The 24,545-nt window shown below is 47.7% G+C and overlaps 2 protein-coding genes and 1 long non-coding RNA gene across 6 annotated transcripts; 1 reads left to right on the forward strand and 2 right to left on the reverse strand.

The window, feature by feature from the left end:
* Positions 1-3,092: 3,092 nt before the first annotated feature.
* Positions 3,093-6,389, reverse strand: LOC117837184 (uncharacterized). Its single transcript, XM_034716772.2, has 3 exons — positions 5,540-6,389; positions 4,695-5,433; positions 3,093-3,701 (listed from the first exon to the last, which is right to left on the reverse strand). Exons 1-3 carry the CDS (start codon positions 5,921-5,923, stop codon positions 3,427-3,429), a joined length of 1,398 nt encoding a protein of 465 aa, XP_034572663.1. The 5' UTR covers positions 5,924-6,389; the 3' UTR covers positions 3,093-3,426.
* Positions 6,390-12,689: 6,300 nt separating this feature from the next.
* LOC117837096 (uncharacterized) lies at positions 12,690-24,155 on the forward strand. Of its 4 annotated transcripts, none has more exons than XR_004636231.2 (3): positions 12,906-13,460; positions 14,344-14,929; positions 22,756-24,155. It is a non-coding gene; the product is annotated as an uncharacterized lncRNA (long non-coding RNA). The 4 variants fall into 4 exon arrangements; XR_004636232.2 differs by lacking the exon at positions 14,344-14,929 and adding an exon at positions 21,643-21,866 and having other exon boundaries at positions 12,913-13,460; XR_011897289.1 differs by lacking the exon at positions 14,344-14,929 and having other exon boundaries at positions 12,690-13,460; positions 22,749-24,155.
* LOC140221405 (uncharacterized) lies at positions 16,123-19,869 on the reverse strand. The gene is made up of 7 exons (XM_072290993.1): positions 19,716-19,869; positions 19,367-19,492; positions 19,200-19,277; positions 18,270-18,395; positions 18,074-18,175; positions 17,840-17,986; positions 16,123-16,260 (listed from the first exon to the last, which is right to left on the reverse strand). The coding sequence occupies exons 1-7, from the start codon at positions 19,857-19,859 to the stop codon at positions 16,123-16,125; spliced, it is 861 nt and encodes a 286-aa protein (XP_072147094.1). The 5' UTR covers positions 19,860-19,869.
* Positions 24,156-24,545: the final 390 nt, after the last annotated feature.

A 24,545-nucleotide genomic window follows, 5' to 3' on the forward strand; every position in this document is an offset into this window, starting at 1 on the left:
AAGCGAAATCAGGATACCGGAAACGAAACAATTTTAATCATTAATTCAACTCGGGAACACTGACGTACGTAACCACCTCAAACGTTCAATCCCATGCAACGGTTACAATCATAAATAATACATAGGCAAAATAGTATCATAGCCATGTAGACAGCACCACGATTCCAAAAATATATACATGATAATGCGATAATTAATTTGAACGACTCAACATTTAAAAAAAATGCTTCGTAAAAAACAGCAAAAACATAAGTCACTTAAGTTATATTATGTAGGCACAGCCAAAAATGAGGAAAGAGAAAGAATAAAAAAAAATCTGCATACATGGCCTCACTCTGCTGCCTTGCTAACGGCCCATTGCGGCCCAGTAACTCAGTGAGCAACGGCTGCAGGAAGCAACATGTCCCAGGCGCAGTAACGCACTTCTTTCGAGTCCCACCTCGCGTAGACAGCTTGGATTGGGGGAGCCTGCGGTCTGTACAAGTAGACTCGTATTGCATAGTCTCGTCGGATGGAATTTTTTTATTTTAATCGTTTTTAATCTAATAAAAAATAAAAATATTAAAAATAGTTCATACTAAATTAAAATTTTAAGTAGTAGTTTTTTTTGGTCGTGTCATGCTCCCGCTGGCTGGGGTGGATGGCCGGTCGCGCCAAGGTATTTGGCGTGCGTGACCGGGCCTAATCGATCTTTTTCTTGGGCTTGTGCACAATTACTCAAGCAGAGCATCTCGATGGGCGATGGCCACAAGAAGGTTCAGGAAGAAGGACGATGGCGGAGGCTGCCTGCCAACCAGGACTGCCCCATGACTCTCGTCGCTGCTGCTCTTCATACCGGTGGAATTTCGCTTCCTCCATACTAGAGCTAGTACCACTACATACAGGGCATTAATTCCCTTATACTCCTATGTACAAAGATAGAGTATACTCTCAGAAAAAAAAGGGGGGAATACGACTCATAAAAAAGGAAAAACTAAAGATGTAGGACCCGTAGAGCGTAGACTAGCTAGGAGCCTCCTACTTTGCTAGCGCCCATCATCAGTGCAATACTAGTAGCGGAATAGAGAAGCTGCGCGGCCTATCCGCGCATGGTGGTGGCGCGGCCAAGGGCGTGGCCACCACCCAATCGCTCGGCTAGCTCGGAGCCCCAGCCCCCGAGCCGACCGCGCGTCCCCCCGCCCGGCGGCGCACGTCTCGTTGCCTACTAGATGATGTGTATGCTGCGCGCGGCGGCGGCGCTGACGCACCACCTCACGTCGTCATCACACGCCCAAACGTGTCGCCCGTGCAACGAGGCTGCTGGCGCGAAAAGGGCGGGAGGTCGTTTGGGCTGGGGTCGCGCGCGCACGTCACGCATGTCCTGTCACCCTAACCGATCGGAGGGGAGCCACCCGCGGCCGCTGCGTCACCGCCGGCACCAGCCCAGCCTCGTCGGCCGTCAGCAGCCGTGCGCCAGGCCAGGGCGTGCACGAATTAAACGATAGCAGAGCTGTTTTTGTCCCTTTCCAGCGGTGACCCCCCCCGGACGCTCCGATCGTTCACGCGCCGGGCTGGCATCCTCTCTAGTCTCTTATTCGGAGCATCAGACGTGATCCTCGAATTCCAACATGGACCGGTTGTCTCCCCTCAGAAAGATCGCAAAAATCTACACGTCTGTTGCCGTTGATGTTGTTATTAGAAGCACGCATTTTTGTCGACAACTAAACACTTTTTACCTTTTTTTTACTTTCACAAAAAAACACACCTGTAGCGTGTCGGATCCGTTTATCAATCTCATCGAAATCATATTCAACTTTACGTTTGCTTCTAACAGTCATTCAGTCAATAACGGACAAGCTAGAATGATTACATCGCTTGCCTTTTAGAATACCTCTTTTTTAAAAAAAACGCCTAAAATGATGCAAGGACTGAGAAAAAAAATACGCATTCAACCGATCACATTCTTCAAAAACCCAAGTTAAAAGCTGAGGGCGAGGCCCATTTCCTGCTCCGGTTCTCTTTCAGGGTACAACCGTTAAGAAGCTTCTTTTACCCAAAGGCACGCACGTACGGTAAAGAAAAAGCGAGGAAACAAAGAACAAGATCATGCCCGGAACAGAGGAGCAAGGAGTCACGACAAGAGGTGCCACTCCTGGGGAGCAACTTATGGCACAAAGCAAGGAGCAAAGAGTGGGCAACACGTATTTAGCATGGATAGGCCGGAGCCTGTTCATGCAATCCAACCGCTCCATATTCTTCGATCGATTTGTGCTTCGTGGGAGACCTGGGACAACCAAAACACCTTTGGCATGGCTCGTGTTAATTTCAAGATGGACTTATGGCCATTGCCCGGGACTGCTACGATTTTGTTTGGTGCAATTACTTCTAGTAATTCTAGAATAACTGCTTTTCAATCTATGCTACTACAAATAGTTGATGTGTTTCAAATTAAAGCACACCAGCATTAGAGAAAAGTGCAGTTCTAGAACATATAGTTTCTTTGAATTTGCAGACAAACTAGTGTGTGAGTATGTTTGTAAACAATTTAAGCATATATAATTGCAGCAGACCACAGCAGAATAAGCACAAACTGTCTTGGAAAAGGCTTTCTCCACACGGATGTGCAATGTCCCAAGTCGATAAGGATCATGATTAGTGTCCCCATTCTCCTATCGTAAGGAAGGTAGGTCCTACTGGGATGGCCCTATTTCCTTGTATCTGATCCTGTATACGTAGTTTCAACTCTCAATTCCTGCATTGCCTACGAGGCAGCACCTACAAACCTTCAGGCCTAGTTCAGGACGCAGGAATTTCAGATTAATGCATCTCGATATCTTGAAAATTTGATACTAGGGCAATTTTGATTTCTTGGGATCAGATTTCCCTAGCTGGAGAAGCAACTAGTCACAATCTCTGAAAGTTTCAGGTGGCAGTAGGGGACCCCCTGTCTCCAAAACACATGGATCACAACCTGCACATAATATTCCCTTGTCAGGCTCCCATTTCTGGGCAAGTCACCTGATGTAGCCACTGCCTAGTGCCTACACCCAATGGGACCATACTCTTTCGACAGAGCATGCGAGCAACGATAGATCACGAATTCCAGTAAAACATCAAGGGAATCTATCTTCAAAATCTACCATTCATGATGACAAATAAATGGGAAACAAACATTACTAGACGCTGACGCAAGTTCGATTTGGATTGCGCAGCTGAGATTGAGTTGGTGACCAACCAACATAGTCTTCAAGAAAACAGAACACAAACAGATTTGTCCATGAGACCATGATGCTTGGCATCTGACAGCATCAACATCAACAAAGGTTCAGAATGGGACTCTCTCCTTAACGAGTTCTTAGAATCATCGGATGTCTTAAGCACAGCCACTCGATCGATGGTCTGACATGGCCGCGTCGATGGATCCTGCTCCTGCAGTTGCTGCAATCATCAGCAGATCCTGGACATGTTGCTCCACTGGCAGACGCCGTCGAGGCCCCAGTCCTGGTCCGACGAGCCGCCGCCACCGGCGACCGGCAGGTCCACGCCGAGGTCGACGGTGGACGGGTCCTGGTCGTCGCTGCTGTGCTGCGAGGTCGAGCTGGAGTGGTTGGGCGCAGCTGCCGGCGGCACCTGCACGGTCTCCGGCGCGTTGAGCGTCGGGATCATCAGGTCGAACAGCGTCTCCATGTCGTCAACCCTATGCTGGCCGCCCGATTTGTTCTCTGCAATTGAAATGAAATTAATGATAGAGTCTTTTTAGATAAAAATTCATGACGCAGAATGCAGAACAGAGTGACAGAGTTGTGTAGCACAAATTATCAAAGCTCAATTTGCTTCATGAAAGTTTATATCTGCACCAAAGTACGCACATTCATACACAGAGAGGATAGATTAGTTCTGATTTGATTCTATTCTTCACTGAACATGAGAACCTACATCTCTAGTTAATGTTTCACTGAACATGAGAACCTATATCTCTAGTTAATGTCCAGAAAATATTCTTAGATATGATCATCCTGATTATGTTAAACTTGTGCAGAATATGACACAGCAATGTGACGTGCTGTTATGGAAGCTAGCAAGCAATCATAGAAGCACGAAAAAGGAAGCATATTGCATTTGATTAGGTAAATGACAGATAAAGTGGTAGATGGAGTGAGAAAAAGAAGAAAAGGGAAATAAAGGTGTTAAAGCACTTGGCAAGATAAGGCAAAGTAATCATGGCACAAGATCAAAGGCAGTCACTGTCTTGCAAGGACAAAAAGAAAGCCCTCTGTAGACTGTACCCGCAGAAGCTTCTCTAACCTTAAAACTATCAAAAAGGAAAAAAAAACGAGCAAGATTCCAAACAGTGTGCTGTCCATGATTCTGATTTTGCCCAGATCCTAAAATAGTTTATTCCATCAGAATTACTTTCACCAAGGCACATTCATCCCTATCACTGCCAAAGTAAGTGAAATCTGATTAACCAGATGGTGACACTATGCTAAGAATTTGTCTCCTTTAGCTTTTTCAAGAAGTTGGTGGCACTTCGCTAGAGAAAACAAATGGGGATTTTGGAAGCACGAACGAAAAAGGTTCACGCTAATCTGCCAATTCACATCATAATCATGAGCATTTGTTCTCTTATACAGCAAAGCAACAAATCGAACTCCGAGTGCATCCAAAAAAGGCAAGGCGTGGGAGATGCTTCACACACGGCATGCACTACTCACCTCTGCCACCATGCCGCTCCAGGACAGCGCCGCTGCCGCCGCCGGGGCGCGCGGCGTCTCCGTTCGCCGGGGCCAGCGCCGGCGGGTCGACCTTGATGGCGTCGTGCAGCTCCTGCAGCATCTTCTCCAGGCTCGCCGCGTTCTGGTGCTGATCCGGCAGCGCCGCACCGCCGCCTAAGCCGGCGGCGGCGGCCGAGGTCGGCGGCATCGCCTGGCCGAATTGGTTTGAAGGGAGCTCCACTCTGGGGCCAGGGGACGGCGAGAGCGGCGCTAGCCTGCTCTGCTGGTCGGCGCCGCGCACGCCGTAGCCGAGGGACAGGTCCGGCGTGACGGGGTGCAGCGGCCCGGTCGGCGTCGACGGCGACACGGGCGACGAGTGCGCGAGCTGGAAGTACTGGGCGTTCCGCGCGAACGGCTTCGCCCACGGGGACGAAGGCGCAGAGAACGGCGTCGGGGAGAGGAACTGCACCGTCTGGCTCGTCGCGGCGAGCTGGCGAGCCAGGTCGAGCGGCGCCGGCCGGGAGCTGGTGTACCCGGCCGCGGCGGCGGCGGCGTCCAGCGCGCCCTGGACATTGACCGCCGTCCCCGACAGCGGCGAGAGCTCGTCGTAACGGCGGCGCTTGGCGAGCGCGAGCTGGAGCTGCACCTCCGGCGGGTACACGGGCAGGCCGGCTCGCTGGCGGCGCTTGGTCCTCGTGTTCCAGTAGTTCTTGATCTCGTTGTCCGTCCTCCCCGGCAGCTGCACCGACCAGAGAAGAGGCACACGCAGCACCATCAGTGTCACATCAAGAAGTCGCAATAAATAAATCATCACGGCGAAGAGGAGGATAGTGTGCTCTGCTTACATGCGCGGCCATGCGCGCCCACTTGTTGCCGAGCTGCGCGTGGAGCTGGGCGATGAGGAGCTCCTCGTCGGGGGAGAAGGAGCCCTTCTTGAGGTTGGGGCGGAGGTGGTTGGTCCAGCGGAGGCGGCAGCTCTTGCCGCAGCGGAGGAGGCCGGTCAGCCGCTGCACGGCGTTCCAGTTCCCCTCGCCGTGGCGCCGGACGTGGTCCACGAGCATGGCGTCCTCCGCCGTGGTCCAGGGCCCCTTCTTCAGCACCACCGGCGCCGCCGCCTCCTCCTCCTGCTCCTGTTCCGCCGCCGCCTCCTCGCCAGCATGGCCATCCGCCGTCTTCTCCTCCTCCTCCTCGGGTGATGATGTCAACGCCGCGCCGGGGCTCCTCTCCATGGGCGAGGCCTCGGCGGCGCCGGGGAAGGGTCGAGGAGGGAGGGGAGACAGAGGCACGGCTGTGTGCCTGTGTGGGGGGCCTGGGGGGAAGAAGGTGTGCAAGCGGAGATTTAAGGGAAAAGTTGCTAAAAATGGAGGCCGACGAGCTGGCGTTTTCGGTTTGTGTGGTTTGCAAGTGGTTTTTGCAGGCGAGTTCAGTGAGGGGCTACGGTGGCGTTTTCATATTTGTTGGCACTTTCACCTTTTGGCTCTCCAAAAGGGGCTATATATGGGCTGCATAGATTGGAGCATCTGATGCCTGGGGTTTTTGGTGCAATGCTTACGTTTTTGGTGTATGTGGGCGAGGATTGGACCGGGAGCGCCGAAACAGATATGGTGTGGGGATCGGAGGAGAATGATTAGGGGTTGAATGGTGCATGGTAGTGCCTGCATACTGGGGCTCTAGGAGAGACGGGGAGAACGAGGTGTGGGAGGCGATGAGAGGGCGAAAGATGGTGGGCAAAAATCTTGACAGTAAATTTGTAATAAAATGGTTCCAAATACACCAATCGCCTTTGTGTTGTTCCTGCATCTGAACTGTTGATTCGAGTGAAATTTGTTACGCAACATCCATGGAGGAAGAAATTTGTTATGCAACATCCATGGAGGACAATGACCGAAAATTAGCATTGCAACTCTGCTGGAAGAAAGGGGATGCTTTGCACTACACCACTTTAGTGCAGTGTCCTGTTAGTAATATGTTCGAGTAAGGCGTAAGGGTGAGCTGCAATCAAGAAGAAAGTGTTTTTCTATATGCTTTTGACTATCAACTATGTCTTTGCAATCCCAGTGAGAGTAATGGAGCATGTTTCTTGCAATCCTAGTGAGAGTAACGGAGCTGTATGTAATATTCCAAAATTTTGAAATATTATATTGAGTGAAATTTTTAAAAATTTAAAACTTTGTTTGAATTGTGTGCTTATTTGAAAAATAGAAAGCAAATGCTATTAATTAAATTCCAATTTAAATTCAACTTGTGTGGATTGAATTTGGTTCTTCTTGGATTTTATTTGGATCTCAAATTCGAGTGTGTTTTGAATTTTGAATCAAATTCAAAATTCAAACTAAATACAAATAAAAACAGAAAACAAACTAACCTAAACTAACCTACCAGGCCGGCCGCAGCCCACCGGCCTAGCCCACTAATTTCCTCGCCCTCACCCGCTTGCGGCCCAGCAACCGATCCGGCCCAGCTAGCTCAGCCAGCCCGCCCGCTCGCCGTCACCTCCCTTCCTCTCTTTCTCTCACTGCCAGCCAACCCTGCATGCCCGGCTGGCACTGTGCCGCCTTTGTCAACCCCCGCGGCACGCGCTTGGCGAGTGAGCGCTCGCCAGCCGCGCTGGAGCGCACTATCGCGCCTGCACGCACTTTCGGAGCCTTCCACCGCGGGGAAAGGACCAAGCTACCCCCAGCGCACCCTAAACCCTAGCACGGAGCCGTTCGATGGCCGCCACGCCATGCTGGGCGCGCCTGCCGAGAATTGACGGCGCTCGACAATGGTGCGCGCCGCACGAAACCCTAGCCTGACCGCCGCTTATAAATAGACCCGCTCGGCGCCCTCGTCCGCTCATCCCAAGCTCAGTCCTTCTCCCTATCGCTGCCGCCAGAGAGGGAAGGAAGGAAAGTAGAGAGGAGGAGAAGGGAGAAGGGGGAAGAGGAGAAAGGGAAAGAGGAGAAGAGAAGGAGGAGAGGAGAGGAGGAGCAGGCCGTCGCTAAGGAGCTCGAGTAGCCTTTGTCGCCGCCATCGCCGAGGAGTCGAAGCCGCTGCTGCCGCTGCCGTCACCAGAAGCCGAAGTAGGGGAGGCCGCCTCCGCGCCGCAAGTCCACCCCACGCCGGCGTATCTACTTCTCCGTCCCTCGGTGAGCCTTGTCACCACCACCTTGACCCTGCCTGTCCGGTCGTCGAGCCACTACTCTTGCTGCTTGTTTGGCCTTCGTGCTGCTGTGGTTGCCGCCGCCGCCATCCGATGCAACCGTGCGCGCGCCGCGGCCCTGGAATTCCAAGATGCCGCACGCGTAGCTGGCTGTGCTGCGGCCGGGGTTAACCCCATGACAGTGTCGTGCACACGCGCCTGCACTCGCTGCCTCGCCTGCTGCCTCACGTCGCAGCCCCGCCGCTCGGCGCTGCTTCACGCCGAACCGCGCGGCCTCCCGCCACGCGCCAGACCATGACGCGCTGCGACGTTGCGCCGTGTCGTGGCGTCGTGGGCACGGTCGCTCGCGCCGCAGCCCGTCACCGTGAGCCCGCCACCACGACGCCATGCGCCCCGCCGCAACCAGTCACCACGCACTGCATGCGCAGCCACACGCGCGTGATGCACGGGATCCAGCTGGCACACCGGATCCTGGGGCGGACCCGAGCGGCCACGTGTGCACCATGTGGGTGCCACGTAAGTATAGTTGGCCATTTGGCCCATGGCCCCTGGGCCGGCCCACGGCATGCCATTTTGGCCCGGTCCAAGCCCGGCCCGGCATGGTGGCCTTGCAGGCCGGGCCTGGGCTGCTGCCTCAGCCCGTGGGCTGGCCCGGCACAGCCTGGCCCATTTGGCCCGTGAACCAGTAATGTGCCGGCACGGCCTGTTTAGGCCTGTTAGGCCTATTTCGGCCTAGCTAAGAGGCCAGCAATAAAACCTACAGCCTCCCCCGCTTCCTTCGCTCCCTAGGCTCCCAGCCGCCTCCCTGAGCTCCCTCCTCGGCTCCTCCACTTCCCAGCCGCCTTCGGCCTCCTCGGCTCCCTCGCTTCCTCCCCCTCCACTTCCTAGCCCCTTCAGCCTCCGCCTCCTCCCACGCAACCGCGCCCCTCCACCGTCGGTCTCGGCCGCTTCCCCTGTGCCCCTCCGCCGCCTCTTCCTGCGGCCTCCCCGGCCGCCTCCCCACGCCCCTTCGCCGCCTTCTCCTGTGGCTCTTCTCCGCCGCCTTCCCAACCGCTGGAACCCTCGCCCCTCCGCCGCCTCCTCACGTGGCCTTCCGCCGCCTCCTTGCGTGGCCCTCTGTCGCCGCCTCCCCGGCCGCCGGGAACCGCGCCCCTCCGCCTCCTCCTCCCGTGGCCCTCCGCCGCATCCTTCCCGACCGCCGGGAACCGCGCCCCTCCGCCTCCTCCTCCCGTGGCCCTCCTCCGCCGCCTTCTCGGTCGCTGGGAACCACGCCCCTCCGCCGTCTCGTGAGGCAGAGGATGAATCTGGTGGTGGCCTCGCCGATTTGGGGTTTGGTGGTGATTTTGGTAGTGATTTTGGCATGCTTTGGTGGTGGATTTGGGGAAAATTTGGGGAAAATGCAAGCTGCGGTAGTGCGATGGGGATTGAGGAAAAGGAGGAGCCGGAGCCGTGCCGCGGGCGGGCACAAGCATGGCCAGGCCGCTATGGCCCGCCGGGCCAGGGCCGGCACGACCTGCCTAAGAAGGCAGCAGGCTGGGCCTGGGCCGCTCCTTCGGCACGTGGGTCGGCCCTGCCTGGCACGATTATTGTGCGGGCCTAAACAGGCTGGGCCTAATTGGGCTCATGCCAGGCTGGGCCGGGCCGCCCGTTTGGCCATCTATACACGTAAGACAGGAAAGGCACGTGGCACGACAAGGCATGGGCTAGGCCCACTCGTGGGGCCCACTGACTAACAATGGGGCCCACTGACCCGTGGGGTCCACCTGCTGACTGGTGGGATCCAGTTGACCGTTGACCGGGTCAATGTTGACGTCAGCAGACACGTGGGGCACAACCAGGAGTTGACACGTGTCACCTTAATAAAATATTTTCTAAAATGAATTAAATAATTAAATAAATTCTTTAATCCTTAAAATTTCATAACTAATTCATTTTAACTCTGAAAAATATGATTTTTTAACTAGTTGCATTAAATTCGTAAAATCAAGCCCGTACTGTTTGTAGCTAGTTTGGTGTTATTTGGATCTTATAAATTTAGGTTTCTTGGAGTTTTTACCTAGATGTAATGCCGTTTAATTTACTTTATGTTGTATCTCGTTCTGTTCAGACCCGAGCTACGACTCAGAAGACCCTCAAGACCTCGACTACGCCGAGGAAGATCCCAACAACTACGGACAAGGTGTCATATCACTCCCAATCATATAGATCCTATGCATGCTTAGCTGCTAGCACTTTATTTATGATGCTTGATGATGGTGGATTGCATAGCCAATGTTTTAAGCCATGCCTTGATAATTGTTTACCATGTTTCCCTTGCTACCTATTTTTGGACTAGCTACAGACCCCTAGCTAGTCCACCATTCATATATCCATATACATACTTTTGAGTTATGGATGGACATATGCCATGGTTTTGGTGATGGAATTTCTTGAACACTCTCTCGTGTGTTTTGGGTGAGTGTGACTCCTTAATGTGTTTTGGCGGGAGCGAGCCATGGTTGGTACTGAGGAGTGCCTTGCCAAGAGAGGACGTTGTGGACTCTCTCTACCCCTTGTACTTGTGGCGGGTACCTTGTTTGTTACTGAGGAGCAGGTGGCATACTTGCTTCGGCACATACTTGTGGAGTAGAGTGCTCGCTCTCAGCCCCTTAAGGACCAAGTCAGTTTACCACCAGTCACAACATCTATTTTCGTACATAACGCTCGCTTACTTTATGGGCGGGGTTTCGGTCCGCAACTAGTGGTGGATAGTGCTCAGCCTGTAGGCGGATTGGAGGATCAGCGTAAGGAGTTCAAGTCGTTGACCTACTCTGACCAGACTGCACTCCGGCGTGGGTAGGTTTCACAGCTTCGAAGTCCTCACTGGTGACGGCATGCCCTACAGCTGAGGACGGTTCCAGACTCGAGAAAACAGGAGAGACCTATCCACCTACTAGGGCTCCGGCTATTAGGTGGGGTTGGGACGGATCGCTACTGTTCAGGCTCCATCCGTGCGGGTACAGTTGTACAACCTCTGCAGAGTGTATAAAGCTATAGCTATAGTCCGTATCCATTGGTTATGGACAATGCTGTTGACTACCGCTACTTCTGACTAGACTGTGCTTATTCTTCTACCTCCCCCTTTTGAGATAGGCCGGCATTTGTCGTTCAGATGTGAGGGAAGTGAGCTCTCACATCGCCTAGTGTGTCGAGTACTGGATCCTTGGGTGAAGGATCTGGTGTTTTGTACCAACTTCCTTGATTGAGGTGTTGACCTCCGAGATGGTGATACTTTGCTACTTCCTTGATTGCTGCTACTGCTACTGCATAAACCCCTACGGTCATATATAGGTTTACTCATGCATATAGTATAATTCTCCCATTTTCTTGGCTTGTTGCTTTTAGGAGTTGATATTGCCTACCTATTTCTCGGGTAGATGGTGGCTTTTCAGGATCAGAGTCCGACTACGACTTCGACAACGATGGATGGGAAGACTAGGGATGGTCCTTCACTCAAGTCGCTTCTAGAGATGGTGTTTGCCATAGCCTATATTTCCACTGCGTAGATGTTTTACCTTTCTTGATTCAGTCCTGATGGACCTATACCGGCATGAGCCGAAGAGATGTACTCGATACTTATGATATTTATGATATTTGTACTCTGTTGTTATTCTATATTTCGGCGTGGTATGGATTTGTACTACCTAAGACAGGGATTCGCACGTGATAGCCTTCCTAGGACTATCACGGAGGTGCGTAGGCTTGAAATCTCATAAATGAGAATTCGGGTCATTTCACTGTAGGTGAAACAAATGAGTGCATATAGCTAATTCTACTGTAACCAAATAAGCTAAGATTAAATTTTGCTAAGCATGCGAGAATCCAAGACTATCACTTTATGTCTGCACTATTGTTCAATAATCATTACACATTAGAGGCAACTAAACAACTGGAGAGCCCTGCCAATCCCCTCACGTGTATAGTTGTCCATTCGGGCCATCCGCAAGGCTCGTTATTTTTCATGCCGAGCCTGGCCCATCACGACGGTCATGTCGTGCCGTGCCATGCCAGCCCATGGGCCGCACCGGCAGCCAAGCACGTGCCCGCAAGATCTTTGTTGTGCCGGGCCAGCCCACGGCCGCTTCGAGCCATCACGAGGCACGGTGGGCCCTCACTGCCTGCTCCCTGTGTTGTGCCTGTGCGCCACTGCAGGCTCCAGTTGAGCCGCGGTCTCCTCCTACGCGCTGCCACCGTCGCGCCCCCGCGCCGCTGCCGCTGCCGGGCCCCTCGCCGCCCCCATCCCCCGCACCGCCACCGCCGCTTCCCGCAGCCGGCCTTGCTCGATGGAGGCGTCGTGCTCCCTACGCAGCCCCTCGAGCTTCCTGCGCTGCCGCTCGAGCTTCGCGCCGCCACCGATCGGCCATGCGCCGCCGTGGCTAGCTCCTCGTACTACTACTTTGGCTCCATGCAGTCGGCCCCTTGCGCCGCCACTGCCGCCGCTCCCCACAACCGATCCTGTCGCCGCCACCACTACTGCCCACGGCCGGACCACACCGCTGCTCCCGCTCCCCGCTGCGGCTCTCCGCACTACCGTCGCTGCTCCCCGGCTAGCCCCACTCCGCTGCCCGCCGCTCTCAGTCTTACCGCCTAGATCTCGTGGGGGGAGCCGGAGACCGAAGCCTGGGTCCCAGAGGAGACCGGAGCCCAGGGAGGAAGTGGCGACGACAGCTGGCAAGAGGTGACGAGGCCGCAGGGAGGGGGAGGCGCCGTGCGGAGTGCGGTGGGGGTAGGGGGCGGCAGGGCGCCAGATGCGAGAGCCGAGAGGAAGGTGACGGTGGGGGTCTGGGGAACTAAGGGAGAAGGAGGACCGGATGGCTACCGGGCCGCCATCGTGCTGTTGGTAAGTTTCGTGCCAGGCTGTGCCGCCTGTCGGACCGAGGCACCGGCTCACGCCCGGCACGAGCCATCAGGCCGGGCCAGCCCGAGCCTGAAGAGTTACGGGCCGGGCGGGCCGGGCTGGGCTGGGGACGGAGCAAAGAAAGGGTACTTCGTGATGGGCTGTCGGGCTGCACGAACATCTATACTCACGTGCTTTATCTTCCTCTGTCTTCCTCTACCCGACCCCCTCCCACCTCTCATCTAGGGACGATGACACATCTAGCACCGACCACTGCCCCGCCCCGCCGCCAGCTTCCCCTCACCGGCGTCGCCCCCAACAGCGGCGAGGACCGCTCTTATCCTTCCCTTCCCCTCTACCCTCTCCTTCCACGCCCCCACTGTAGTCGGATCTGAGCTGGCTCCGATCCCCCGCCGTCTCTCCCGGATCCGGCGGCCCCAACGCTACTGGAGCCACCCACGCGATCGCCATCGCCGTAAACAATTGTGGTCACGATACCCCTACCATTGGCCCTCCCCGACCGGCCTCCACCACCGTGCCGGGTAGCGCCTCGCCGTTCCATCGACACACTGCCACCACCACCAGTCCTGCAGACTCCCCAGCAATCCCTTTAAACCCGGCAGGCACCAATCCCCTTCCAACCCCAAACCCCCCCAAACCCTAACCTGAACCCAAAATCCTATCCCAAACTGGAGCTCACTAGATAAGACGAGGTGCACAACAGAGGAGGGGGTCGCTGCAATTGAAGGTGTGTGATTTGTTACTTCCTCATCTGGGTTTAATTTGTTACTGCTCTCTTTTTTCATGTGTTTTTTTGTCTTCCAACACTCCTTTCTGTTCCTTGTATGTTGCAAATCGGTAGGGCTCTCGGATAAGCTAAAATCGAGAACCCTCTCAATTTAGATTTTGTGATACACGTTTAAAGGTTTTCTTTAAGCATGAAAAATTATAATTTATTTTATCATGAGATACAATATAAGGTGTATGTGGGTGATGATTGGACTGGGAGATGGAGGAGAGTGGGCAGTGTTGAAACAGATATGGTGTGGGGATCGGAAAAGAATGATTAGGGGTTGAACGGTTCATGGTAGTGCCTGCTTGCCATACTACTATACTAGGACTCTAGGAGATAGAGGGGGAGAATGAAGTGCGGGAGTTGAGGAGTGGGCGAAAGATGGTATGCACAAATTGTGATAGTAAATTTATAATAAAATGGTTCCGAATATACCAGTGGTGTTTGTGTTCATGCATCCAAACAGTTGATTGAAGTGAAACATGTTATGCAACATCCATGGAGGATAATGTCCTAAAATAAGCATTGCAACTCCGCTGAAACAAAAGGGATGCTTTGTAGTATGCCATTGTAGTGCAATTTCTTCTTAGTAACATGTACGAGTAAGTCTTAAGGGTGAGCTACTATTAAGAAGAAAGTGTTTTTTTAATATGCATTTGACTATCAACTATGTCTCTTGCAATTCCTGAGAGAGTAATGGAGCTTTAGGTGAAGCAAATGACTGCATAGCTAATTCAAATATAACCATATAAACTTAGATTAAATTTTGCTATGCATGAAAGAATCCGAGGCTTACTTTATGTCCTCACTATTGTTCAATAATCTATACACATTGTAGGCAACTAGGGAGAGTGGGCTGTCCTGATAACGATTGGTGCAGAGCCCCGCCGCCGGCTCTCCCGTGCTTTATCTTTATAAGGTGTCCACAGCTGCACGAAAAAAAGAAAACAAAAAAGATAAAAGCCTCTCGTCTTCTTCTTCCTGACCCCCCGCTCCTCTCATCTTCTCCATCCGTGCGAGGCATGATAGTGCATCTATCCCTGACCACCAGCTAGACCACGCCCCCCTGCAGTCAGACCCGAGCTTCCCTGCCTCCAATCTCCCGCCGTCCCTCCCGGCCTTGGGGGGCCATCATTGCCGGATCCGCCACCCACGCGACCGCCACCAACACACCGAGCCTCCCCAACCTGCCTCCTCTAACATTGCGGTGGGTGGTGGCTCGCTGTCCCGTCCACCACTGTCACTTCGGCAGCCTCCACGACCATCCCTTTAAGCCCGACAGCCACCAATCCCCTACCCAACCCGAAACCCCCAAACCCTAATATGAACCCAAATCCTAACCCAATTCGGAGCTCGCATGAGAAGACGAGGTGCACGCCGGAGATAGAAGATCGCTGGAGTAGAGGAGGTCGCCGGAGTTGAAGGTGCTCGATTTGTTACTTCCTCGTTTACTTCTCTCTTTTTTTTTTCCTTTTTTGTCTTCCAATGCCCCTTTCTCTTCCTCGTATGTTACAAATTGGGAGGGCTCACGTGATATACTAAAAATCAAGAGTCCTCTTGATTTAGCTTTTGCAATACACATTTAAAGGTTTTCTGTAAGCATCCTTTTATTTCATTATGAGGTACAACATCTCAACCTAAGGTCTTGCTATATAGGAAGAAACAGAGTAGACCGTCAGTGACGTATAATCTACTCTCTCCATCCCAAATATAATGCAATTCTAGTTTTATTCTAAGTTAAACTATCACAAGTTCGATAAAGTTTATAAGGAAGGGTACCAACTTTTATGATACAAAATAGGTTATGAAAGTACATTTCATAACAAATCTTGTGATACTTATTGTTTGTTAGGACGAAATTAGAATTATTTCACTTTTTTGGGGATGGAGGTAGTAACAATTAGTGGATTATAGTTCTTAATTACCCATCACTAATGCATCAATTTGTGCTCTCACACAAATTAGAAATTTTAGGAGACATAAGCACTAGAACTCTGTAGAAACAATCCACAAACAAGTTCTATTATCAAATAATTTCTAATACCAAATGAAAAAGGCATCTTGTCGGTTTCATTGGGTTCATTTTTTATTTTTTGACTTAAAATCTCAGAAATTTTAGATAATTTTTTTTTCATCTGGCTATTGTATCATCCATTGCACACAGGCTTTATTCTTACATCAGAATGGGGGAACACCAATAAAATGTAAAGACTACACAGGTCATCAATTTTTTAACTAACTAGATCAAACACATCCAGACCACAACTGCAAATGCATGATAATTGCACTGTTTATCAAACATGGTGAACACAGAATTATGAATGATTCAGATTCATACTGAGTTCAATAGAAGCATATTAACCATCAATATGTAGCAACAGACATGGCTTAATACTAGTTTAAATTGAAACATCAACCATCAAATGTGAAGCAGCAATGACTTAATACTAGTTTAACTATTTAACTATTACAGATAATTATTTTTGCTGGTAGTAACAGCACACTAAGAAATAGAACAAAACAACACCATAAGTGTTGGTGAAATTTTATTTTGATATCTTCTGCAATTTGTTTCTTTAGTCCACATCCTGATCATCTGTTGGCTCCTCTTTAATCCTCAATTGTGGGGGCCTTCCTGTTGAACGGTTGATAGTCCTTGAGTTGGTTGCTTCTTTGCCTTTAGCCTTCCTGCTTCTGATGTTTTCTTCTTCCGGCTCATATGGCGAATCTGAGCCAGAGGTGTCACCATCTTGTGCTAGCATAAAGCACAAACAAATTAGTTGTCAGAGCAAGTAAGCGGAAAATACAACACATGATGCATTGATCTCTATTTGTTTGGATGGAAACATGCATGCTGTTGATTAACATTATATCTCTATTTGTTAGTTGCATAATATATTAAATGATCTCACGTGCATGTTGCCTAGCTATTTACATATACGTAAATGGATTGTTGCTCCATACTCTTTCTCAGGTTAGTCAAGCTTGTGTTGGATGCATCTAATCAACTATACTAGTATAATATGTACTTTGAGGTCATAGCTAATCATTAAAGAAAAGAAAACATGGAACAACGAAGCCTAAAATGTGAAAATTGGTCCATTTAAACCATAAAGCTATATACTAACACAAGGTAAGTGGCTTAAAAATGACACCATGATGATTGAATAGAGTACATATGTATGCATCAATTCTTAAACATTATTTGACTTCTAGGCCACTTAGTAGATGAGTGAAAAGTGGGAATCCCTTAACCCCTATTGATGGAAATTAGCTACCTTAATAAAGAAACAATCCTAAGAGTTACAGTAAATATATATGCATGCATAGTCTAATTCACTTAGTGTGTTATTTATTGCTATGTATATCAATAATATGTAAAAGAATTTATAGTTCCGAAGACTGGTGGAAAATTCATAGAACCAAAAGGAAATCATGTAACAATAGCATACTCTATTCGATGTCAAGCAGCTATTATTATATTTCATTTTTGGAGTACGTTGGTATAGAATTATACATACATAGCTAAGCCTATGCATGTTTGCAAATTTGTAGAACAAAAAGAAAGTAGTATAAAACCAAGAGGAGTGCACACATGTATAAAATTATGAGAATAACGACAAGTGCAGGAACTTACGGTTGTTTATAATTTGATCATACTCTATTTGTGGTGTCCCTCTAGGTCGGGATGATCTTGTGGCCTTCGCATAAGGTGTCTCATTTATTATCAGTCTACTACGCAAACTTTCGTGCTGCCAAAAAAAATTAATCAATTATTTTGAGGGACCTCTGGAATGTCATAAAGCTGCTACTCCCTCAAGTCCAGACTCAAATACTTGATGTTGAGGACCAAGACCTGTCTCCAATGTATAGCTTTGACCACTCTAATTTCTACTGTAATATTCTAATAAAACTAAAAGATTATGATATAGTAGAATATTTTCAAAACTAAATATTGTATAAGATTTTTATTCAAAGCTTGGAATTGTTAGATGAAACCTTATTTGAAACAGAAAGTGTTCATGACTAGAGAGAGTATATAGCAATCTAGCAAGGAATTGCCACGCAACATGACCATAAAATTAATGATATCTAGTTAATAAAATTGATTCCAATTCAGTTTTAATCCATCCATAATACATTGGAAAAACTTATGAAACAAATATGATTCCTATTTGAAGGTAGAAAATAAAGCAAATAAGTAGTTCTAAATCAGGTGGCAAAAAATAAATTCTCACTATGTTTAGTGTTTTTCCATGATGATGTGAAGAATGCAAGTAACTAGGGAATAGTGAACATTTATCCAGATAACAAAACATCAAGAGAACAATTACCAAATCTGCAGACTTGTCAAAAGAGTACAGGTCATGAACACTTATCCTTTGAATAAAAGCACGCTTGGAAATTTTTCCGGTTTCTACGAAGCATAGTGCAGATTTCAGCGTACGGAATGTGTAGGAGCTAGCAGGATCCGTGTAATACTGCATGATAAGGAAAATAGTGATTTTGAAATCAAACTATACCCTTTTAACCAATGATGAAAATTCATGAACCATATTATTTATTACCGGATCTCTCCTGATGAGTCCTTCCTTTGTCTTTCTAAATACTAGCTCTTTTACCCATCCTTCTGGCAATCCACTTGGGTGAAAGTCCACTATTGCAAGTAGCTGCAAATGTGCCAAAAGAGTACATAGGAAAGAAAATCAATCATTCAAGGATGTGATGTGTTCTTCGAGTAAGAAGTTCAAGCAAGAGGCACACATTAGCTTCAGAACTGGTGTTACATTGTCCATTTGTATCACACTTTGAGACCGTTGCCTCATTGATATACAGAAGAACATCTTGTTTTGATAGCAGTCGCACTCCAGTCTTTGGGTAAACATAAAACTGCAAAGGAATCATATTAAAGGTCAATAATAGGTGTCAACCTGTACTTAAATCATTACTAGCATGCAAAGCTCTTTGCACTTGATGTTCATATTTCCATTATTAGTTATGAGTCCTAAAGGCAACATATAGCTTTCTTTATAGCAAGTTAATTGGTTTAAAGCTGAAATAATGGGTAGGAATATACAGTAGACAAGTTTACTTTAAGTACCATAGTGTATTCGGCAAATTGAATAAATACCATCCCCACCCCTAACATGCAGTATATAAAAGGTCTTAGATTATTCTTTTCTAAATAAAAAATATATTGAAGTTCAAAAGTATGACACTAAAATGCGTTCATACAATGGCAATCTTTGTGTCCATCATACAATTGATATCATGACCTTAAGAAAATTGCCTATTTAGTAGCAATAACTCATACAAGATCAAAAGGATTTTTAATGACAGATTCATAACATATGCTCCAACTCTGGGTCCAATTACTCATAATTTAGCTAATCCAAATGCCTATTTCATAGATCAATTAAGAGAAGTTCATTTTCCTATTAACTGGTAAATTCCACATCTTAGAGCTTGGAAGTAACCTTTTCAAATGTAGCAACTCAGATCCAAATAAAGGAACATTCAAATAATACACATATTTCTCCTGTTGCAATTAATTAATACACTAGACCATTCCAATAATACACATATTTCTCTTGTTGAAATTAATTAATGCACTAGACCATTCCAATAATACACATAGATAATATTAATTGACATGCAAAGGTACCAAGTAATAACCAAATTCATCGCGTTTACCTTGTACATCTTGTCCATCTTCTCCCCACCGGCTCTGATCTCCATCACCCACCCCTTTGGAAGCCATTTGTGTTCTTTCTGGGATGCGAACATAACAAACTTACATAAACAAATATAGAAACATGTCTAAAATAAAAACTTGACGCATCAAAGATGTAGCTATGCACCTGAAAGGTGTTTTCTGCACCACTTTCCTTTGATTCCAGTATACGCTCATCTGTTTGAGAAAAAAGGTAGTCCAACACCTCTGACTTCATGTTGAATGTGTAACCCGATATTGGAGAAGTGTAATACTGCATAAGAATTAGTTGAAAAGCATGAAAAAAAATCCACAGATCTCCGTAAGGAATAGTTGAAAAGCTTGACCCCCCCCCCCCACCCCCCCCACCCCCCTCCCGGCCCCCAACAAGATCTCCGTAGCAAAAAAGATGCGGTTGAGTATAGAACAATCCATAAAGCATAATTATTTGTTGAGTCGCTGATCTAACATGACCTAAATTTTGAGATAAGACTTACCCGATTAATGGTACCATCTTCCCCACGGTAGACTTCCATGATCCATCCATCAGGGAGCCAATCTGGGGGCTTCGATAAAGCTTCAATATTCTTTTCCTCCTCAATCAAAGCAATCTGATGCTTTGCCTTATCCTCGTCACCCATGCTTTTTAGGCTTTGGCCAAACTCTTCCTACCTATGCGTGCCCCTGATTCAGATCTGGCGAAGGATGGGGTATTTATATTGATTAAGGTAACAGTGGGTACTAGCTGTCTTCGACCACAGTTGGAAATTGTGTGATTGTTTGATAATGAACAGCTCAAAGATTCTTTTTTCAAATCTGACATATAGCATAATATCTAACTCATTTAATGTTGCAGATACAATTTGAAGTGTAATTTACTCTGTTAATACATGCAATGTAAAATAGGAAGGTAGCGAGATACCACGTGTTTTGCGAGCCTCTAAGGTAAGTCAGTGGAGGACAACTCATAATGCTAGCTGGCATTCCGTGTACATATCTATACTACAAAGTATACTATGTAGCCAATACCTAAGGAAATAATCAATAACCTTTCTGTTTACAGCCTAAGAATTCATACAACTTGATCTCACAGGATTTGCTATGCTAGCAAGCATTCCGTGACTGACACAACACTCCTTGCTCGTGAATCACCACCGGTTGCACACACCAATCACCACGGAAGTATCCTGCCAAACCATTGATCGATTTCGAACCCCCATCATGCAGCATACATGATAAAGAGGGGGAGTCGGCTCCCTCATGAGGCCAACATTCTCGCGAGGGCTAATGCTCCACCCCACACTCCTGTGTTCCGATCTCTCACATGCCCTGAAGCCCATAGGAAGACTGCCACCATCAACACCACACAAGCCACTGCACTGAGCAGGCACGGGTCTTCGCTCCTTAGTTTCTAGGTGTTCTACTCCGACTCTAGCCAATGGTGATGATCAACTCCGATCCTTAGTTTCTAGGTGTTCTAGTGTGTGAATTAGTGATCCATTTATGGTTTTATTCAAGTATTTACTCACACCTGGGATATTGTCCTCTATGACTGCCATTGTGGTGCAGCCGATGTTCGTTAGCGTGATCGTGTTGCTTGAGTTCAGGCCATCTAAAGTAGTACCCATGGTAGTAGTACCCACCTCAAATCAGCCCAAATAGCTCTACTTCAGTTCAATTCACGCTGGCCACCCTGCTTAGTTTAATTGCTGTATCCGCCTCCTGGAGGCTCACACATATATCTCCCCTAGTCTGTGGCCCAACTCTGCTTGACTGCTAGGATAAAAGAAAATCTGGTTGACTGCTATCTGAACCAAATGAGATTTGAATGCCTCTGCTCACTGATGTTCACTTCACTACCATCCTAGCATACAACATCCAATGGCTCCCATATCAATGTCATTCTCAGGTTGACTGCTATCTAAACCAGAGAAGATTGGATTGTCTTGTAGACTGCCGTCCTAGCATACACCATCCTATGGCCCCATATCAATGCCATTCTCATCTTGATTTTACTGGAGTGGAGCTGGAGGTACGTAGTTGAGCAGAGAGCACCTAGACCTTGGTCAGCCATCTGCTCCACAACTCTGGCTCACCAGGCTGAATGAGATCTTGAAAAGGGTGACAAAAAAGGGTAGTTCTTGATCAGCAGGAAAGCCGGTACTCAGAATGTATATAGACCGGTCTAGAAAAATGTATATAAACCTTCTAACATTGTAGGATTAGCATGCATGACAACCAGCTAAACATTTAGGTATGTATCGCTAAGTGTCCATCGATCATCATTTAACAATGACTTTGGATTTGTTCCGCACGGCCATAAACCTCTCACGGTGTAGAGGCTGGATGCTTTTATTCCATTATCCAAAAGTAAAAGAATTGTTCTGTGAATTCATGTTCCCCAGTAATCTGCTTGACTAACAGAGGCGAGGCAATGGGCTGGAAGTTAGGGTTTCAGGCTTTTATTAGCTAATAGGCCGAAGGCAGAGAGACATCGGGCCAAGCATTGCTGACCTCCGAGAAACAGATGAGGTGGCAGTCAGCAACACATGAAGACACGGGGAAGCCGCTTGCTAGTCTGGCATGTTTCATGCTCAAGAATTGGACGAGGCAAGAAAGCCATCAGTTTGTGGAAACTGGCAAGGAAGGTATACTTGCACGCAAACTTTCACTACTAGAAATATGAGCATTCGTCCTTGATGTTAGTACCGGACGGCTTTTCGTCTGGTACTAACGCGCAAAAGTAGTACCGGGTAGAAATTTTCGGTCCTCAGAGGCCTTTTAGTACCGGGCGATAACACCAACCGATGCTAGGTGTTATGACCCGGTACTAAAAGGCCTGGACTATTTAGTATCGGGCGATAACACCAGTACCCCGTGGAGTACCATTTAGTACCGGTCAATAACACCAACTGGTACTAAATCGGGTGGTGTTATTGCCCAGTACTAAAGGCCTCTCCACGGTTTACTTCAAAAGGAAAGTATATTTTACTCAGTCACATGTGCTATGTAGGTGAGATGGTGAGATGGTAAGGAAGGTTCGTGTGAGCCTTGAGGTCGTGGGTTTGAATCCCACGAACCGCGCACGCGCATATTATGTGTGAAATTTGCGTGACCTCCGGCTGTTCGTCAATTTACCGACCGGTACTAATGGTGCATTTAGTACCGGACATTTTGACCTGGTATTAAATGGCATAGCATTTAGTACCAAACAAGCGATACCGGTCAGGCGCCTGGTACTAAAGGGGGTTACTGACAAGTACTAAAGGTCGATTCTCCAATAGTGTTTTGTTCTAATTTGTGTAGGGAAGTGTCTACGCAGTTGGAACTCTCTTGCTTGTTACTCTCAAAAAAAATTTGAAAGTTTGGAACTCTTGTTTCATCACAGCAATAAGGAACCAAGACTGATGCAGATCATCGTTAATGTTATATCTTGTACATCAAAGAAATAACATTATTGTTTAGACCCTGACGATTTGAAGATCATAAAGTTATTCTCTTATTTTGTGTTTGGTGCTGGTGCTATGGAGGTTTCAGGTGCATGAGGGGCACTTCGGAGTGCAGTAAGGGCAGTTGGCTTTGCATTCTTCCGGTGTGAGGAAACATCTTTGCCGATCTGGCAGTTGGTTCTCGCAACAATAGCAGAGCTCAAACAAGCCAGGCAAACAATGCAATTTCCGGTCAGTGCAAAACTGCATTGTTAACTTGCTCTCATCTAATGAGCTGGAGTTGGCTGCAGTAGCATTAGTAGTCATGCTGGTAAAACTGTTCGTGTAGCTCCTTGCAGCTGTAGCATCGAGTAGCCGAGGAGGATGACCTATCAATTGCATATCATGTCAGTAGATATGTCTTGACAAGCTTAGGTTAGCCAGGTGAGAAAAAAAAGTTTATGTAGACTCACATTCTGCAGGCAATGCAAGACATCCCAAAACCACAAGAAACAATATGGTAATCATGTACGTGAGACCAACACCACCGCTCTCTCATCTTGGAACTTATTTTGCTTACTGGTCACAATATCTGAATTGTATATGATTGTCAGCAATGCCTCGAATTTGATATTTATACAGAGAGGCTGGTCCTCATAGTTGAGCTTGAGGTAAGTCCATGGGGGCAAATGGGATCTGCAACTATGAAATTGAGGTGTTTGTTATTCTGATTGTAGAAAACAAAACGGTCAACATTTATAAATAGCTATCTTATGTGATTTATTAGTGGATTCACTGGATACATATCCAATAAGATCTACTATATACAGTCCCTCATGATTTAGCAAAATTAATTTGATTCATTGCTGACATGATTTTTAGGATCACTTTGCTTGGTGCCAAAAAAAAGGAATTTTTTTCACCACATATCAGTATTATACAGGATTGATTGAGGGCTAATATTACACATTTCTCACTTGAGTAAACAATTAAAACAATCCTTGTATGTACTCCTAACAGTTCATTTTATATTATATTCCAGGTACCTGGAAACCTTTTACTCAAGATACATGTTTAGGTGTCACTAAAGGAAGATTCAGGCTTAATTTGAGCGATTAGGCCGAAAGCAGAGCGACATCAGACCCAGCGTGCTCGCCTCGTGGATTCGTCTGTTGACTGCTGTACTATAATACACATCATCCGGCACCCAAATCAATGTCAGTCTCAGGTTGACTGCTATCTGAATCAAAGGAGGTTGGAATGTCTGTTTGGCTGCCGTCCTAGCATACACCATCCAATGGCTCCATATCAATGTCATTCTCATCTTGATTTTATTGGAGCTGAGGTAGTAGTCGAGCAGAGAGGACCTAAACCTTGTTATTACTCAAAAAAATTTAAAAGTTTGGAACTCTTGTTTCATCACAGCATTAAGGAACCAAGACTGATGCAGATCATCATTAAAATTGTATCTTGTACATCAAAGCAATAACATTATTGTTTAGATCCTGAGGATTTGAATATCCTATATCATGAAGTATATATTCTATGATTTTGCGTTTGGTGCTGGTGCTATCGAGGTTTCAGGCGCACTTCGGAGTGCAGTAAGGGCAGTTGGCTTTGCATTCTTCCGGTCTGAGGAAACATCTTTGCCGATCTGGCAGTTGGTTCTCGCAACAATAGCAGAGCTCAAATTCACCAGGCAAACAATGCAATTTCCGCTCGGTGCAAAATTGCATTGTTAACTTGCTCTCATCTAATGAGCTGGAGTTGGCTGCAGTAGCATTAGTACCACTCATGTTGGTAAAACTGTTCGGGTAGCTCCTCCTTGCAGCTGTAGCATCGAGTATCCGAGAACGACCTATCAATTGCATATCATGAAAAAAATGCATATCATGTCAT

The sequence above is a fragment of the Setaria viridis genome, chromosome 9 (assembly GCF_005286985.2).
Source record: "Setaria viridis chromosome 9, Setaria_viridis_v4.0, whole genome shotgun sequence".
In the NCBI taxonomy this organism is placed as follows: domain Eukaryota; kingdom Viridiplantae; phylum Streptophyta; class Magnoliopsida; order Poales; family Poaceae; genus Setaria; species Setaria viridis.

Excerpts from the sequence above, each read along its gene's own strand:
- LOC117837184 (XM_034716772.2), bottom strand. The coding sequence starts at position 5,923 with ATGGAGAGGAGCCCCGGCGCGGCGTTGACATCATCACCCGAGGAGGAG. Across the intron at positions 5,434-5,539 it reads GGGCGCGCATGGCCGCGCAT|CTGCCGGGGAGGACGGACAA; the intron begins GTAAGCAGAGCA and ends TGGTCGGTGCAG. Across the intron at positions 3,702-4,694 it reads GGAGCGGCATGGTGGCAGAG|AGAACAAATCGGGCGGCCAG; the intron begins GTGAGTAGTGCA and ends TTTCAATTGCAG.
- LOC140221405 (XM_072290993.1), bottom strand. The coding sequence starts at position 19,859 with ATGGGTGACGAGGATAAGGCAAAGCATCAGATTGCTTTGATTGAGGAG. Across the intron at positions 19,493-19,715 it reads AAGATGGTACCATTAATCGG|TATTACACTTCTCCAATATC; the intron begins GTAAGTCTTATC and ends ATTCTTATGCAG. Across the intron at positions 19,278-19,366 it reads GTGCAGAAAACACCTTTCAG|AAAGAACACAAATGGCTTCC; the intron begins GTGCATAGCTAC and ends TTCGCATCCCAG.